The 18,304-nt window shown below is 38.4% G+C and overlaps 1 protein-coding gene across 4 annotated transcripts in view; it reads right to left on the minus strand.

Moving 5' to 3' along the window:
* Nucleotides 1-18,304, minus strand: part of LOC131434807 (platelet glycoprotein 4) — a 247,031-nt gene that overhangs the window by 50,888 nt on the left and 177,839 nt on the right. For all 4 annotated transcript variants that reach the window (XM_058601970.1, XM_058601972.1, XM_058601969.1 and 1 more), the window contains 2 exons: nt 5,342-5,741; nt 5,038-5,285 (listed from right to left, as the gene is read on the minus strand). In XM_058601970.1, the coding sequence (XP_058457953.1) occupies nt 5,038-5,285; nt 5,342-5,741 (648 nt within the window). The remainder of the gene's footprint in view (nt 1-5,037; nt 5,286-5,341; nt 5,742-18,304) is intronic.

Below are 18,304 nucleotides of genomic sequence, written 5' to 3' on the forward strand. Positions count from 1 at the left end.
TGCCTCGCTCCGCATTGCCTTGAGGACGTCGGCGTGTTTCGCCTTATATGTTTTGACCAGCAAGGCTTCTCCTTTGTCCCTAGCCTTTCTCTCGCGTTCTATGGGGACTTTTTTCTTTTTATTCCCGGTCACCTTGAGCCAGGGCTGCTCCATGTTTAGTCGGTCCTTGCCAGGATTCTCCTTATCCTGTTGACCCTTCTCACCAGGCTCGTGCTCGGTCTCTTTACTAGGATCCGAGGACCGAGTATCCCGTTTGGGGTTGAGACCTCTGTCGCAATCCTTCTCCCTGCCGTCAGCGACCAGGCCCTTACGCCTCTTGGTCACGCGTTTGTGACCTTGTGGGTTCCTGGCTCGTTTCTTACGCACTGTGTTCCTCTCTATTGTTAGGCGGAGTGCGTAGTCGATCATCGCCTGACTCGGGCTACTCTGGAATGAAAAGGGCTCCGTTTGGAAGCACTTATCCATCCTTTCGCCTCCCTCCTTTCGGGCTATTAGAGCCTCCCGATCCCTCTTGGCCACATTGACGGCTTTTCTCAGCTTCAGCAAGTTCAGCTTGAGGTTCTTGCTGATATTGGTTTTCTCGCTAGTGAAAGCATCGAGCTGCTCTGCGACCGCCGTCATACTCGATAGAACTCCACCAAACCCCGACTCCAGGGTCTTTGGTTGGTCCACTGATTTGACGAGCACAGTGCTGTCGCACGTTTTGTCGGCTACCACTGTTCCTTCCTCCTTTGCACCCGGTTTAACGGGTGGAGATCTCCTCAAATTCTTTCTCGCGAAGGGGTTTACCTCCTCTCCTTTCTTGTTATTGTTCGTTTTCTGTTTAGTTGTTTCCATTTTTGATCCCACGAGTAGGGGTTTCATTCAATACCTTCCCGCCCGGTTTCCCCCGTCCGAGCAGGATTAGACTTGGACAACAGCCCTTTATTGATGAGGGCGCCAGGTGCCCATCATGCTCCGTTAGTGGTTTGAAATTTTCTAGTCCTCAAACCATTCTTTCCTTAGCACGGGTCGTATTACACCTTGAATTAAGGCTTGGTAATAGGACAGATGGGGTAGGAATTTTTAGGTTGGAGGTATCAGGACACGGGATATCGTGCTTGTGCACTTTGAGCGGCAACCGGTCGCTATAGTAGGGCTTTTTTGCGGATACCTGCAGCTTTTTATAGAAGTTTAACAGAGCCCAATGTCAAACTCCACCACATCCTAGACGAGCCCTACAACTCACAGTTGCCTGGTAATGTCTGTGTGTGTATGTATGTATGTATGTGTGTATGTGACAAATAATGTCACCCGATTTTCTCAGAGATGGCTGAACCGATTTTCATAAACTCAGATTTAAACAAAAGGTTTTATGGTCCCATAGATCGCTATTAAATTTTATCTCGATCTGACTACCGAAGTTACAAGGCAATATGTGCAAATCTATGAGAACCGTACACCAGAGTACTTACCAACATGTACACTTCGGTGAAAATATCTGCGTCCACTTCAGAGAATTTGAGAACTCTGTACTAGCACTTTGGTGTGATCCAAAGTTAGAGGCGAAAGAAAAAAAACACGCGCTTTCATGATACGTTCTTACTCTATATAAAAGCGGTGTATATGTGTGAACGAGAAGATGTTGTCAGTGCGAAGGGAGAAATTACACTTTTTTATGTAATATTCATTGAAATATGAGTTAAAATTAAATTATTAAATTTTAAATTGGGTGTGCCAAATACAAAGTGTTTTGCAAATAGCATTAACTTTACGTCTGCTTAGCGGTTCAAGTTGAACTGCTTAAGTTTGCACGAAGCAGTTCAATTTAAACTGCTCTGCACTAACGAGTCTAAGAAGAAACGTAAAGAAAATTAAAAACGATTATGTGCCTGAATGACTATATGTGCATATTCACACATTGGAGCGATGTGATCCACTGAAAAACACGAAAAGTGCTATTGGTGACGACAACATGTATATTATATACGTACTGTAGGATACAGTTCGATGGATGAGTAGCCGAGCGAGTAAGTGCACACACAGCGATGTCACATATTCACACTCATTCTTGTTTACGGCAGTATTCGATATCAAATTCGTATTCCCGTTTACGTTCCATCAACCACATTTTCATGCATAAAAACAACGCCCATCCAACTTTAAACTATTAGTTCTGGTACTGACTTGAGCTGTAATTAAAAATGTTTGATATCATTTGTTATTTGACTTGTTTTTTTTCGTTGATTTTGTATCATCATTCTTGCGTACGTCCGTATCGACTATTCGACGAACACATACTTTCGAAAGAATGCGAACAAGCCATTCTAGTTTTCACTCGAATGTGTACGAACGCCATTCCTGTGCAAAAGAAGGATCGGCAGCACAGGTAGTTTGGTCGTGAATACGACTTGCTTTACTATGCTTTTCAAAATTAGCCATATGGAAGAATGGGCAGAACTCGTCGTGAAGAATGGGCAGCATCGTGAATATCTCGACTTGTATTAATGGCAGCAACATAATTCTTTCACTATTTCATCAAAAATATGATCAGGAATTTAAGATAATATTTTGAACAGTGTGAGATAACCACAAACAACCCAAAGATTAAGTTTTCTCAAAATTTGGAAACAATGCGGAAAACTCTTTACTTTCGCTTGGGTTTTTCGCGCAAGGATGACGATTTCGAGGTAGTCAGGCACATATCTTCAACTGAACGTTATAAAAGGGGAACCGTGGTCGAAAATCGATCATTTTTTCTTGTGCGTTGGATGAAAGTAGACGTCGGGGCGAGAAGACGCATTCAAACAGCGGCATCGGAGAACGCACCTTGTGCGTGGTTAAATACCTCAAACACTCAGGTCGCAGTTCTCATTTGCCTTCCGATTGTCAAGGCGAGAAGACGCATTAAACCGGTTTCGCATCATTTGGCACTGCGACCGGATGCGTTGCGGTTTGTACGCAAAGCTAGTTTCAACTCAAACAAGAGCGATTGCATCATGCAACAGAGCTTCTGGTCGTTTGCATTGGAGAGAAAGAAAACAAAAAACGAAAAGTTGACATCATTATAAAAAATCAGCCGTTCCTAAGGCTCTAAATGTTATCTAAAGAACTAAAAACATTTCTTCTTTGTAAATTAGCAGTGTAGTGCAAAACTAATATAATTTGAATAGTTATTTTGAAATTTTTTTACAGTGCCTAATTCGCAACAGTGTTTAAAATCATTTATATCCAACAAGTGTTTAATATCTTAGAGATACAATTTGGCCCTTCTGGGATGCCAGAAATTAATCCTGTTCAACATTTTGATAGCTTCTTTTACTGAAATATTTAAATTCGAAATGAAATAATCGACACCAAAATTCTCCAAGGTACCATTTAGAACCATAATTTTATACCCAAAGAATTACCATTATTTTATCTTAAAAAATATACTGGCTATTTCGTAATATTTGTGTGTCAGAATATTTAATGTAACTAATCTGTACTGCAGTTTAGGTGAATATCGTGCTCAGGACCAATTCAAGTCGGTAAATAAAATTTTCAAATAAAACTTCGTGCAAAGTAAAAAAGCATTTAAGATAGCAGTCCGATCAGTAGTATCTGCGAAAAATATATATATTGCATTTTTCTTGCAATTTTGTCATGCTTTCGATAGTCTACATATTTATTACATTGGTAAAATCATGCATTTAATATAAAATAAAGCATGTTTACCCATGGCGTATTTTCCATAAAGTACATAATAGATGTAAAATTTAATGCGTAAAAACTTGGAACCACCATATTCGAGAGCTCGCCAGAAAAATAGCATTTTACTATGACTGCTATGCTTTCTAAATGTTCTATTCAAAACACAAATTTATGATTTTATTGCAAATCACCTTTAGACTCGAAAATAAATTTGTTTGAAATCGGTTAAACTTTTTTCAATGTGCTCGAACGGTTGATTCGCAACATTAACATTAAACTGACGAATCGAAACCACGGTATTTCGTCTATTCATCCGTAAACGAGAATGGGACTTTTCGTTCGTACGAATGATGTTCGAATACACGTATCGTTTGAAGGTAAAATGGCATACATTCTAGCGTTTCGCATATGGTTAATAACAAAAATTGGACTGATTTCATCTAGGCTTAGCATTTATTTGGAGAAGTTTACTGATATTTGAATATTTTGTGGCAAACGAGTCGTGTTCGAATTCATTCGAGTGAAAACAAGAATGGTTTATTCGTATTCGTTCCAAAGTACTCGTTCGTCGTAAGGTCGATACGGACGTAAACAAGAATGAGGATGATTGTATTGGATGCCGCGACATGTTTGATGGTTGATGGCTGCAGTGTCAAGATTGGTTTTGTTCTCAGTCAGGCGAATAGTAAAAAAAATCACATATTCACTCAGCCCACACGGGTTGACTGATACCTAGATGTATGAGGTCTATGTATCTGAAAATCAGTTGCGTTCCACTTCACCGAAAGAAACTTGATTGACAAGTGTAATGAATATCATGGTCAGCTAATGGGACTGATATTTCACTATGGCTGATTTTCAGTATAGAGGTTCGAGTTTGTTCAACGCTGTCCGTAAATATGCATCAGTGTTGGAAATATTCACACGAAATCTCCATTTATTAATGAAAATGGAAGTTTGCAAAAAAAATTCATTACATTATTATAAATACTTCTTGAAGGTGCATGTAGATAATAAATATTAATTGAATGTCCAAAATGATTTTCCCCGGTTTGATGATTGTCTTCCAAATCATATTATTTCGAGTATTTTCAGGATGGGTTTGGTCAAGAGGATTTAAAACTAATGTCATCTTTTCATTACATTTAGAATCCCAGACAGTGTCTTACAAGTTATCAAAGTTTTCGAATTTAAATCTATTAGTGGGTGAGTATGAAAATTACATTTATAATGTCATCATGATCGGTCGTGGCTCGTAAATAACGCTGTATTCTTTTTCGCTGTTTGCTATATACCCTTTCAACATAAGGAAATGCACAACCCTTTTACAAAAAGCCATATTAAACCAAAACCGTGTTTACTTACATATTCTATCCAGAGCATTGGTAGAACCATGTTACTAAATCTTAATATATCATCGGGGAAACCGCTCAATTCTGGTAGTACTAAGTTACTCTGGGTCCGTGCACATTGATCAATAGGAATACCGAAAGACGGATCTGCGATGATGTAACTGTAATGCTTCTCTCTGTTTGGTGTCATTCCTGATACTTTATAAGCTTTAGAAAAATTCCTAGCATAGAAATGAGGACTAGTGGCAACCACTGGGAAATCTGAAAATATAATAATACAAATTGAATACATCATAAATTCGCGCAGAACTGAATACCTAATAAACATTTCGACATATCTGTCATACCATCCTCCAATATACTTATTTGTCCTTTGTAACAGTCAGCACTAGTGTTAGCTAATCGATCATAGGAGTTGTCGGGAAGCACGAACTTGTACCCGACCAACGATCCTCGTCGAATTTCTTTTTCGAACAGTAGTGGAACCGCACGGCACAACGTGCGTCTCCAATAGAATAGAACCGAGTTTTTGTTTAAATTTTGTGGATAAGATGCTCCCTCTGACGCATTAACAATTGAAGCGAAGCAATCACCGTTCTCTGGTACGAATCCCGGTACGGTTGGGCGGTTCCGATATGTATTGATCATAAAAAACTGTTCGTTTCCAAATTGCTTTCCATGTCGGATATTAACGCGGTCATTGTAGTCATGATACATCTGGAAAAGAGAATAGAATAGAATGTGTGATGTAATTGAGCACTCGGCGTTAGTTACTAGTAAATCATTAATTATAAAAATTATGCATATTTTTACCGGAACTAATGAATGGATGAATGCAAAATGTCTATGTGTGTGTGTGCATGTGCGTATGGGTGTATGTAACGTTTATTTGGCTGAACCGTTTTTCACAAACTTAGATTCAAATCAAAGATTTTGTGGTCCCATACAAAAATCCTGAGTATTATTTGGATCAGACTTCTAGATCCGGTATTATGGGGTAAAATGTGAAAAAAATGCACCACTTTTCTCGAATATGGCTAAGCCGATTTTCACAAATTTATATTCAAATGAAAGCTCTTATGGCCCCATACAAAATTCTTGAATTCTGTTTAGATCTGACTACCGGTTTCGGAGTTATGGGGTAAAATATGCAAAAAATTCGAAATATGTGTACTAATTTTTCTCAGAGATAGCGTGATCGATTTTCACAAACTTAAATTCTAATTAAATGGCCTCATGGTGCTTCAGAAAACTTCCGAATTTTATTTGTATCCGACTTCCGGTTCCGGAATTATAAGTTGAATAATGTAAAAATTCCAATTTGAATTTACTTACTCGCTTTTCTCAGAGATGGTTGACCGATTTCAACAAACTTTGATTCAAATGAAAGGTCTTATGGTCCCACAGAAAACTTCTGAATTTCATTTGGATCCGACTTCCGGTTCCGAAATTATAGGGTAAAGTTTGTAAAAAATTATATACCATCATCTAGAAGGGTGAAACAAAAAGCGAAGAAAAAATTCTAAAGTAATGTCAAAACTACTCCATGCGATATTCATTATCAGTAGACGGTTAAAAACCTAATTTCGGCTATCCTGGTTCCCAGTTTTCGATTCCGCAGACACAGGAAATAGTGGTCATATTTTCTCAAATGGATCTCACTTACTTTGCTCAGTGATGGTTAGACCAATTTTCATAAACTTATGTTTTAAGGGCTGAGGACAGTACCGTAAAGTGGAAGGTTTTTTGCTATTTTCCCGTTTCAAATTAAATTTTCTTGAAAACGGTGCAGAATATAGAAAAACCCACCAGACAATGTCTTCGAAATTTAGTTGAGAATATTCTGTGAAATTTTCAGAATGATTCATTGAGTTTAGCGGTCGTGTTGTATTTTTTTCTGACTGAAGAACTGCTGAAAATTGGAACGCTCAGAAATGCATACCTCTACTTGTTCATCGAATATCTCGGCTTTGAAGGCTTGTATCATAAATCTACCGTGACAAAGTCTAGATAATTTAGTTTAGTTGTGATTAGTACATAAAAACATACATGTTATCGCGATAAAAATAAAGTCTTGTCTTGTATTTCTGTGAAACAAAGTCAGTTTCAATCCATCCACCATTTTTTCGCTTTGGTTTCGTGATAGCATTCTGAAAAAAGAGAGAGAAATAAAATTGGCTTGACAAGGCTGCCAAACACACAGACATTCAAGCTTTGTGAAAGTTAAATATTTTTTCATTGTTCATTGGAATCCATGTAATGTCCAACCCATACGATAGATTAATGTGATAAAACTTCTCATCAAAATAATAAAATGTATGCTGGCAACCCGGTACAGTTTGCTCATATACGAGAGAGTATAAGAGAAATACGTTGCGCAAAGGGAATTGAGCGAGCCACGTGGTCGATTTAAAACTCAACACGTGGCCCTCTGTCCTCAGACCTTAATGGAAGGTCCTGTGGTCTTGTACGGAATTCCAGAATTTCATCCGGATCCGAAATCTGGTACCGGAATTATAGGGTAAAAAGTGTGTTAAAATTTTATACCTTCACGCGAGCGAAACAGAAAACTTGAAAATTTAAATCATTTAATAAATTCAATTCAATTTAAATCGGTTTAAAACATATATATAGATATATATATATATATATATATATATATATATATATATATATATATATATATATATATATATATATATATATATATATATATATATATATATATATATATATATATATATATATATATATATATATATGTATATTATATTATATATATTATATGAATCTTATTTTAATATATTTGTTTTATATACTTTCTCTTTTCAGTTTTCTTAGATTGAAATGAATGGTCTCATAGCCTTTCATCGAATTTCCTAAATTTCATTTCATCTGAATCCGTCTTCCGGTGTTAAAAATTAAAAAAATTATCACTATCATTCAAAGCTAAGTTCAAAATGCAGATTACAAACCTGTTTTAATCCATATATATATATATATATATATATATATATATATATATATATATATATATATATATATATATATATATATATATATATATATATATATATATATATATATATATATATATATATATATATATATATATAAATGGCCTTCTGAAAAATCAACCGAGAATTATCAAATTCTAACACCTATTGGGCATGTTCAGGAGTGTTCTAGTTCTAGATGCATAATTTATGTCAGTTTTAAAATTTAAATCTAAAATATATAACAAAATAAACTGGCAACCCAAGCGGCGTTTTATCTGTGTTTCAAATATAGAAAACAAAATCTTATACCACTTTTAAATTTAACAGTAGCATCGTTTCGATACCAGTCAAAAATATTCAGTTTTTATCGACCACCATCGTAAATATCGTAATCATTATTCCTCAGTGTCGACTCACTTGCGAGTTTATTCACTAGAGATTTTTTTATCTACGACAATATTAATATTAATATTAAATAAATCTTCCACGAATCACTTCGGTGTTGAACTGAAGTGTGAAGGAATTTCAGCTTCGAAATATCATCGTAGTCTCTTCTCCCTTTTGATTATATTTTTAGCGATATTTCTGTGGGTGAAAATTCGTCAGAAAATTTCACTGACACAAAAAATCACTTGTGAACTTCGATGGTTCTGAGTTTTGTGGATGCTTGTTTCATGAATGAAAATCTCAGAAGTGAATTTTTCAGTCACTGAGTTTATTTAGAACATTTCTTCAACTGATTTTTTCACGAGTGATAAAGAATTTAACTTTTTCTGATCATGATTGCCCAACACAGACTATATCAATTCCAAAACATTCAGATACGTTATATGATTATTGTTTGGTTCAATAATAGTAGCCAAGGGTGTTGAAGTGAATATAACAAAATAAAGCAGAGTACTTCACTTCAGGTTAAATTGAGGTAACTTTATTTACAAGCTTAGCCTAGTTCTTAATATAATACATATTACTCAAGCGATGTATAACTATACTACAATGATCGGCCACTGTCGATCATATGGTATTGTTCAGCAGCAGTGCGTATCGTATCCACACAAAAAGAGATAGCTACTATTGTCTTGTTGTTTATTGTGCGCAGAAAGCTTGCGTTCCCCGCTTGCTTTCTGCGTCACTTCTTACTTCTTGTGGTGAGATATCCTCTCGCCGTATTTTGTTTGTGCTGATAGCGATTCACAAGCACATATTGCCAAGAATGACAAATTGACCGCTACCACGGATGAAATGTATATTTCAACACTTCCCCACAATTTGTACATTCAGCACTTTGAATAACCTTCTGTGCGTACTTTTTGGTAACCCCTTGGTGAATGCATCGGCTGGTTGATCAGCGCTTGGGATGTATTGAAGATGAACTCTTCCTTCATTGATCAGCTCTCTGATGAAAAGATATTTGATGTCTAAATGTTTCATTCTCTGATGTGACCTTGGTTCCGTTGCAATATGCATGCAAGGGATGCTGTCGTCCATGATGACAAATGTTACCACTATGCCCAATTCGTTCAGAAGCTTTGTTAACCACATTCCTTCTGTTGCCGCTGAGCATAATGCAATTAATTCAGCTTCTGTCGTTGATAAGCTAATCGTTGCTTGCCGTTTCGTTGACCACGAAACCAAGTTTCCATATAACAGGAAAGCAAAACCTGATACAGATTTTCTATCATCAGTATCATTTGCAAAATCAGCGTCAGCATATCCTACTAACGGTGATTGATCATTTCCATGTGTATACACTATTTTGGTATGCATGGTTCCTTGCAAGTACCTTAATATACGTTTCAATCCTGACCAGTGCTCGTCTGTTGCACAGTTGTTATATCTGCTAAGTTTGCTAACTGCAGTGCATATATCCAGCCTTGAAGTTAAAGAGAGATATTGTAAACACCCTACTAGTTCTCTGTAAGGATGCTCAGTTGGCTTACCACCATTATTTGACCATTTTGCATTTGCATCCAGCGGTGTCCCCACTGGTTTACAGTCAATCATTCCAAACTTTTTCAGGACCTTTTTCACATATTCTGCTTGTGAAATTTCCAACGTTTGTTTTTCAATATCGCGAATTATTTCCATACCAAGGAAATGTTTCACTTCTTTTAAATCTTTCATTTGGAATATCCTTCCAAGCTCGATTTTTATCCAGTCAATTTTTCCAATATCCTTGGAAATCAACAGTATGTCATCTACATATAAAATCAGAAATATTTCTTTTGATTTTTCCATGTAGATGCAGCAGTCACTTTTTAATGCGATTAATCCAAGTTGCTTAATTTCATCGTCAAACCGTTTATTCCATGATCTGCTTGCTTGCTTCAATCCATATATACTTCTGTGTAGACGGACAGGAATAATTTTTCCGATTTCATTCGCAGGTAATTTCATGTAAATTTCCTCTTCCAATTCTCCATTGAGAAATGCTGTTTTTACATCCATCTGATGAACATGCATTTTATGTTCGTTTGCGAGTGCTAGAATTACACGAACACTTTCCAATCTGGCCACAGGTGCAAATGTTTCACTGAAATCAAATCCTGGACGTTGTGAACACCCTTTGGCGACTAATCGTGCTTTATATCTGCCGTCTTCCTTAATTGAGAAAATCCACTTTGAATGAATTGCTCTAAAACCTTCTGGCACACAGTTAACCACTGTCCATGCCTTGTTTTGATGCAATGATTTGAGCTCTTCTTTGATTGCTGTTTTCCAACTTAGCCAATCATCCCGCTTTTTCAAATCTTCAATGTTTTCTGGAATTTCATCATCATAGGCTAATGTCAATTTAGAAACGTACTCTGAGAACCTTTCAGGTAGCGCTTCTTCGCAATTCCTGCTGTTCCCACTTCTAACCGAAGTAATATTATTATCGCCAATTGCCTATCCAACAATTTATTTATTGCCAGTAAAACTCTGGACTTATCCTAACCGGATTCCAAACTTGTTGCGACAACCTGTCGAGCGCTCTTTATACGCGAAACTTCGTTACTTGACGATCCCGTTTCAATCCGAAATTTTGTATATTAGATTCTGTTTCCATCCGTAACTACCGGGTTTAATTCCAAACTACCGGATCCCACTTCTAACCGAAGTAAACAAGAAGACTGATTGTTTCTCTTACAATTCAATCCGATTTAAATTTCTTTCCGAAATTACCGAATCCCCCTTCTAACCGAAGTACTGGTGCTTCCTACCACTTCTAACCGAAGTTAATAATACGACCGATTGTTTTTCCAACAATCAATGTGGTATTGACCATGAAATACTTATACTCATCCTAACCGGATACTGCGACTACCAGTTTCTATCCGAAAGTTCTTTGTTCGTCGATCTTTGTTTCTGTCCGAAACGTTGTGTTTTGGATTCTTAACCAACTCAAATGTCCAAGTCTTTCATGCCATGTTTTAAGACTGACTTGTTTCCCGACATACGCTGCTGAATTCTTATCCACCAATGACGACTCATCGTCAATCAAATCAAGGTAGTATAAGTTCTCAATGAAACTTCCAACTGCAATGATTTCCTCATTGGATTCAAAGATGACCTCTTTATCCATAAAAGTAACCCTTTTTCCACAATGACTTGCTTTTCTAACCGAAAATAAGTGTTCTTCCAAATTTAGAACGAAAAGAACGTTGTACAATTCTAAATAATTTACTTTATTTTTACCAATAACTGAACAGAGTTTCATATTTCCTTTCTTCGTAGCCCGAAGAGTTTGGCCAGACTTTGCGGTGGTAACGGATACATTTAATGTTTCCACATCCTCCAGCAAGGATTCATCATTCACCATGTGATCAGAAGCGCCGGAATCAACCACGAATCTCACTTTTTTTGTTTTTCGGAAACCCAGCCATCATAGCGTGTACTCTTTTCTTCTGCGGTATCTTTGATTTTTCCTTCTCTGCAGCAATGAACTTCTTCATTAACGGACACTTGTTTTTATAGTGACCGGTTTCGTTACACCCGAAACATCTAACGTCCTTTTTCCTGCTAGCTAATGCTACATTTTTAAGCTCTTTCCTTTCAGCTTCCCCAGCAGCAGCATCATAGAACATCCGTTTAATTTCCAATATCGGCTTTGCACATAACTCCTCATTGGATAACACCATCAGAGCACCTTTCACATGCCTATACCTTTCCGGTATGGCAATCAGCAATGCATGAACCTTTTCTGCCACTGTTAGTGTCGATCCCATGCGTTCTAGTTCACGAATGATGAGATCATATTCATCAAATATTCTTGACAAGCTGCCAAGATTTCGCTGTTTGATGGAATACAAACGATCCCGCATGTTCACCATCGCGGATGTACCGGCTTTTTGGTACGTCCTCACTAGTGTGTCCATCGCCTCCTTCGCGTATTGCAGTCCGATCAGTTTGTTCAGCACAGTGTTGTCTACCATCATTACAATGGCATCGATGGCGTCGATGTCTTCATCTATTCTGTGCTTTAGCTTCAATTTTCGTTGTTCGGCTTCGGCTGCAGTTTCCCCAGGGACTTCCTTCGCGTAATCTTCCTCCTCCGGTGTACGAAGAAGTGTGTGTGAGAGCTTCATCTTTGCCAGATGATGCTCTACACGCCATTTCCAGGCTGTGAAATTGGCTTCGTCACCATCAAAGACGTTTAAATGCCTCTGCGAGGAGAATATTGCATGGAATGGTATAGTGCGCTCGAGAGTTCCCCTCTCGTAGGCACCAGTTCTTCGCGATCCACCTTCTCCTGCTTCACTGCCGTTGTCAGTCATGGTTGACGAATCAGGTTATCCTTGTCAGCAGTGTAGCTTCCGCGCTGGATTATGCAAACTTTCCGTTTGCACAGTAAACAAACTGTCCGTTTGCTTCAATCGATCTATTCGATTGTACTGTCCCGTAGGTTAACCACCTACTAGAAATGAGCAAATAACCTTTGATCGAATAATCGAATAACTTTCGATTTTGGTTGTCAAGATGTAAGGAACCGAATAACCTTCGAACATTATAATCCTGGGCCCATAACCTTGTTGAAGTGAATATAACAAAATAAAGCAGAGTACTTCACTTCAGGTTAAATTGAGGTAACTTTATTTACAAGCTTAGCCTAGTTCTTAATATAATACATATTACTCAAGCGATGTATAACTATACTACAATGATCGGCCACTGTCGATCATATGGTATTGTTCAGCAGCAGTGCGTATCGTATCCACACAAAAAGAGATAGCTACTATTGTCTTGTTGTTTATTGTGCGCAGAAAGCTTGCGTTCCCCGCTTGCTTTCTGCGTCACTTCTTACTTCTTGTGGTGAGATATCCTCTCGCCGTATTTTGTTTGTGCTGATAGCGATTCACAAGCACATATTGCCAAGAATGACAAATTGACCGCTACCACGGATGAAATGTATATTTCAACAAAGGGCTTATGCTGAAAGATAGTTCATTGTGTTTAACCACGTTTAATAAAAAAAAGTATCTATGATTATTTTCATAACCCAACTCTGAACTGAATCCATTTGCAAGCCATCGTTTCGCTCGTAAATGGAGATCCCAGTATACATACGATCCGTCGACAAGCCCATCCATATTGAAGTAATGTTCTCAAATCAAGCTCAATGTAACAAATTCATCGACAAATCACCGTGATACAAGTGCTTTAAATTAGGTTCGAACCATCTATCACCGATAGTTATAAATTAGCCTGCTAGTTACCGTAGAATCAACAGCTATCGGTATTCAATAAACTCAAGCGAACACGGTATGCATCAGACGGAAAATAGCATCTACATACAGCACAAAAGCGAGTATCAAGCGGGCGAATGGATGTAATTCAGTTTTGTTGTTCACTCACTAGACAATCTACCAGTTTTGTTGACAGTCAGCCACCGACTGAAGTTAAAATTGCATTTTTTTGCATAAATATCTGTTTATTAATCTTATTTTTGTGTATTACATCAACATTTTACAGTACAAGTGTTTTGACCCTTTGGCCTTTCATCTTTGTTGTTCATACGATTCGTTATTAATAATAGGTGTTTTAGTTACTCTTGTTTTACATACTAATGTTTAAACATAATATTTATTTTAATTATCGATAAAATAAAATATCTACCTACTTATAACTATCCCTAACCTAATACGTACAAATTTTGAATTATTTGTATTTCAGAGATTGAGCACCTCTCTTCAAATTTCGTGCAGTATTGTTCGAATTTTTGTTCTAGTATATCCAGGGAGGCCATCTCATGTACTTCACTAGTCCTTGTCCAAGGGGGTAGATTTAGAATCTTCTTTAAGATCTTACTTTGAATGCGCTGAAGCCTAAGTTTGTGTGTTCGTGCACAGCCCCGCCAAACAGGGATTGCGTATTCAATTGCGGGGTAGATGATTTGTTTATATACAGCCATCTGATTCTTCAGGCACAGTTTAGATGTTCTACAAATCAGCGGATACAGAGACCTAATGAGTATGCTGCATTTTTGAACGATTTTGTCGACATGTGACCTGAATATCAGATGTCTGTCAAAGGTGAGTCCTAGCTAGATAACTTCATCGGACCATTGAATGACCTCATCACCGAATCGTATTCTGCATTCGTCTGATGGAACAAGTTTTGGAGATCTTGAATGTGGAAACAAGATGACCTGAGTTTTTGCTGCATTGATCACAATTTTCCAGCTTGTAAAATATTCCGTTATAGCGTCCAGACCTGTCTGTAGTTTATTCTTCAGAGCATTAATGACACGACCTTTGTAAAGAATGGCAGTATCATCAGCAAATTGTGACAGAACACCACCACCCGGAAGAGGTGGGATGTCTGATGTAAAAATGTTGTATAGAATGGGACCTAGGATACTTCCCTGGGGTACACCAGCAGGAATAGTAAATCTTTCTGAAAGTGCATTATTCAGAGAAACATGGAATGCTCTATCTGCAAGATAATTTTTGATAATTTTAATAAGATACATGGGAAAATTATACCTATGCAGTTTAAACACCAGGCCATCGTGCCACACATTATCGAATGCCTTTTCAATATCCAATATTGCCATGGCAGTCGTTTTGGACACTGATTTGTTTTGCTGGATGACGTTGTTAACCCTTGTGAGTTGGTGGATGGTGGATCTTCCTTTCCGGAACCCAAACTGTTCTTCCAGAAATATATCCTGTTCATCTGCGAAAGCAAGAATTCGCCTTTGTATTGACTTTTCAAACAGCTTGGATAGGGCAGAGAGTAAGCTGATGGGCCGATAGCTCTTGGAAAAGGAAGGATCTTTCCCCGGTTTCAAAACTGGGATAACTTTAGCTAACTTCCACTTTGAAGGGAAGTAACCAAGCTCCCAGCACCTGTTAAAAATTTTAGCTAAGAAGACAAATGAGCGAATACTCAAATGTTTCAGCTCAATGTTGAATGTGTTGTCGAAACCGGGGGCCTTCATATTTTTGGATTTTTTCACAATAGCCATCAGCTCATTCGCAGTGACTCTACTTTCCTCAGGAACCAAGCTGTCTGTTTGGTCTACCTCAGCTACGCTATCAGCAACGGCTCTTTCATGTGGACTAACAATGTTGAGTCCTAAATTGTGAGAACACACAAACTGCTGGCCTAGCGCATTTGCCTTCTCTACTGGTGTGATTAAAGGTATTCCTTCAGCTGCGTCCTGGGGTGGCAGCAAAGGAGGAATAGGCTTCGATTTTTTCTTAAGCACCTTCGTTAAGGACCAGAAGGGCTTTGAATGTGGGAGAATTTCTCGAAGCTTTTCCTGGAAGTTCCTGTTGCGAAGCTCAGATATCCTATCCTGGATTATCCTAGTTAAGTTGTTATAAGAAGTCTTCCTATCTAGGATGCCAGTTCGTTGATACTGCCTCCGGTAGATATTTCGAAGTCGGATGAGTTTCTTGGTGACACTGTCAATTTGAAGAGAGGAACTCGGCATATGTTGTACTGGAACCGTCCTATCACGAGCGACTGTGATTGAATGCTGGAAGGAAGATAGGGCTGCATCGATTTCCATCGGGGAATCAAGTGGCAAATCGATATTAATAAGTTGGTCGGTGATTTGTTGAAATTGGACCCAATCGGTGCAATAATAGTTCCTTCGTGGTTGAAAAGGCACTGTTTCTGGTGAAGATTCCAACGTCAATATTACTGGAAAGTGGTCGGAAGAGAGCTCGTTGAAGACAACCGGAGAGCTGTCTATGGCGATGTTGCTGATGAATATATCCAAAATGGAATGAACTCCCGATCTGGAAAGTCGCGTTTGTTGATCCGGAGCGAGGATGTTGTATTGTCCAGCTTCGTAATCTTCGGCAAGTACGAATCCGTTTCGATTCTGTCTTTTGTTTCCCCACAGTTCATGCCGTGCGTTCAGGTCCCCAGCAATGATGAATTTGTTCTGTCGTCGAGTGAGCATAGCCAAATCTCGCTTCAATGATGCACACGTACCATCTCGAAGATTGGTTTGTTTGGGGCAGTATGCTGCAATGATGATGATGGGTCCCATCGTCGTTTTAATCTCAATTCCGATGGCTTCTATTAGTTGCAATTTAAAGGCTGACATAAGCCTATGCTGAATGGATCGTTTAACGGCAATAGCAACTCCCCCTCCTCTGGTAGTTGTCCTGTCGAGCCTGTGAATCCTGTAATTGGAAATAAAAATAGAAATTTCAGGTTTAAGATGAGTTTCAGTTAAAATAGCAATATCGGCATTCTTCTCTTGAAGAAAGTCGGACAATTCAGCAGTTTTGCTCCTGAGTGAGCAAGCATTCCAATTTACTATAACCAACGCATTATATTGCATATTCGATGATGAATTTGCCTAAGGCGTTGATTTGATCTAACCGCGTTCTGCAGTTTCGTAGTTTTGTTGTCATTGTTTCAAAAATGACGATCAGTTGTTCAGCAGAGAATAAATCACCAGAGTCATCCTTTGCTTGTGGTTGATTATTGCCCCATCCAGGAGGGATTCTTGAGGAAGATTCTTTTTGAGATCCAGCGGCTGAAGTCTTTGGTTTGCTGCGAGGAAGTGGCGGCAAATTCGGAATATCCCTCTTCGGTGGGAGCCGTGGGAAATTAATTTCATCCTTCTGTGGAACATTCTTGCGCGTTGATTGTTTACGGGACGCCTGTTGTCGAATTTTTGTGAACTCAGCACGTTTGGGACACGATTTGCTAGTAGATGGATGGTCACCATCACAGTTCACACATTTTACAGCGATGTCATCTAGTAAGCAATCGTTGGTATTGTGTGATTCGGCACATTTCCCGCACCGACTTTTCATGTGGCAATTCCTCGCTCCATGGCCGTAGTTCAAACAGTTCGTGCACTGTGTGACATCCCGATGTACCGGTTTATACTTTTGCCATTCGATGATTATGTGAAATAACGATTTAATCGTTTTCAGTTGACTCATGGTGATGGAGCCCTTCTCCAGATGAATCAGGTACAGTTGATCTCTAAACTTTTTGTCCGTATTATGTCGTTTCATTTTGAACACCATCATAGGCTTTAGTCCAGCCTCCGACAGTGCCTGCTTTAGTTCGGCTTCCATCATATCGGGTAGTCCTCGAAGTACAACCTTCATAGGTTTGTTGGCGGCAATATCGTGTGTGAAGTATTCCGCTTTTGTCTGCTTCAGATAACATTCCACTCCTTTGTAGTGGTCTAAAGCCGGAACAGTTATTTTATAGCCTTCAGTACATAAACGGATTGTTGCCTGTAGTCTTTTGCTGATCAGCGTATTGAAATCCGAGCGTAGAGTTGGTGGGAAGCCATTCAGGTAGAAAGGCGGCATTTTTTCCTTTTTCTGCAGTTCCTCTTCGACATCAACTGGCAGATCAGCATATTGGTTTTTACTCAGCAAACGATCGTTTACCTGTACATCACTTGGCTTCAGACGCTTAGCATCCTTTGGATTCTTCTCGGATCTATGGCGGTTTTTACCCATAGCTTGGGTAGGTAGACAACTGCGAATAAAAAATAAAACAAAATCGAAATTAGTCGTAGTAGGCTATTCGTCTATCCACATCGAGTGTTAGATGACGAATAAGTTAAAATTGTAAAATGGTTAATATTTATAGATTCCCTTTTGTGTGAAGGTTCATATAATGGAGAAGGAAGCGATACTTTTTCTTGCCTGACGTAAATCCTCCCAATACCGAGCAAAGCAGAATTATTGCTAAATGCAATTCGAGGTGTAAAGCAACGATCGAAAGCGTCGGCCGTGCGAGAGTAATCAAACGGATGACATCATGATGGCATGCTGTGATTGGCTCGGGAAACATAGATCGATTTAA

This window comes from Malaya genurostris, chromosome 3 (genome assembly GCF_030247185.1).
Source record: "Malaya genurostris strain Urasoe2022 chromosome 3, Malgen_1.1, whole genome shotgun sequence".
Lineage (NCBI taxonomy): Eukaryota > Metazoa > Arthropoda > Insecta > Diptera > Culicidae > Malaya > Malaya genurostris.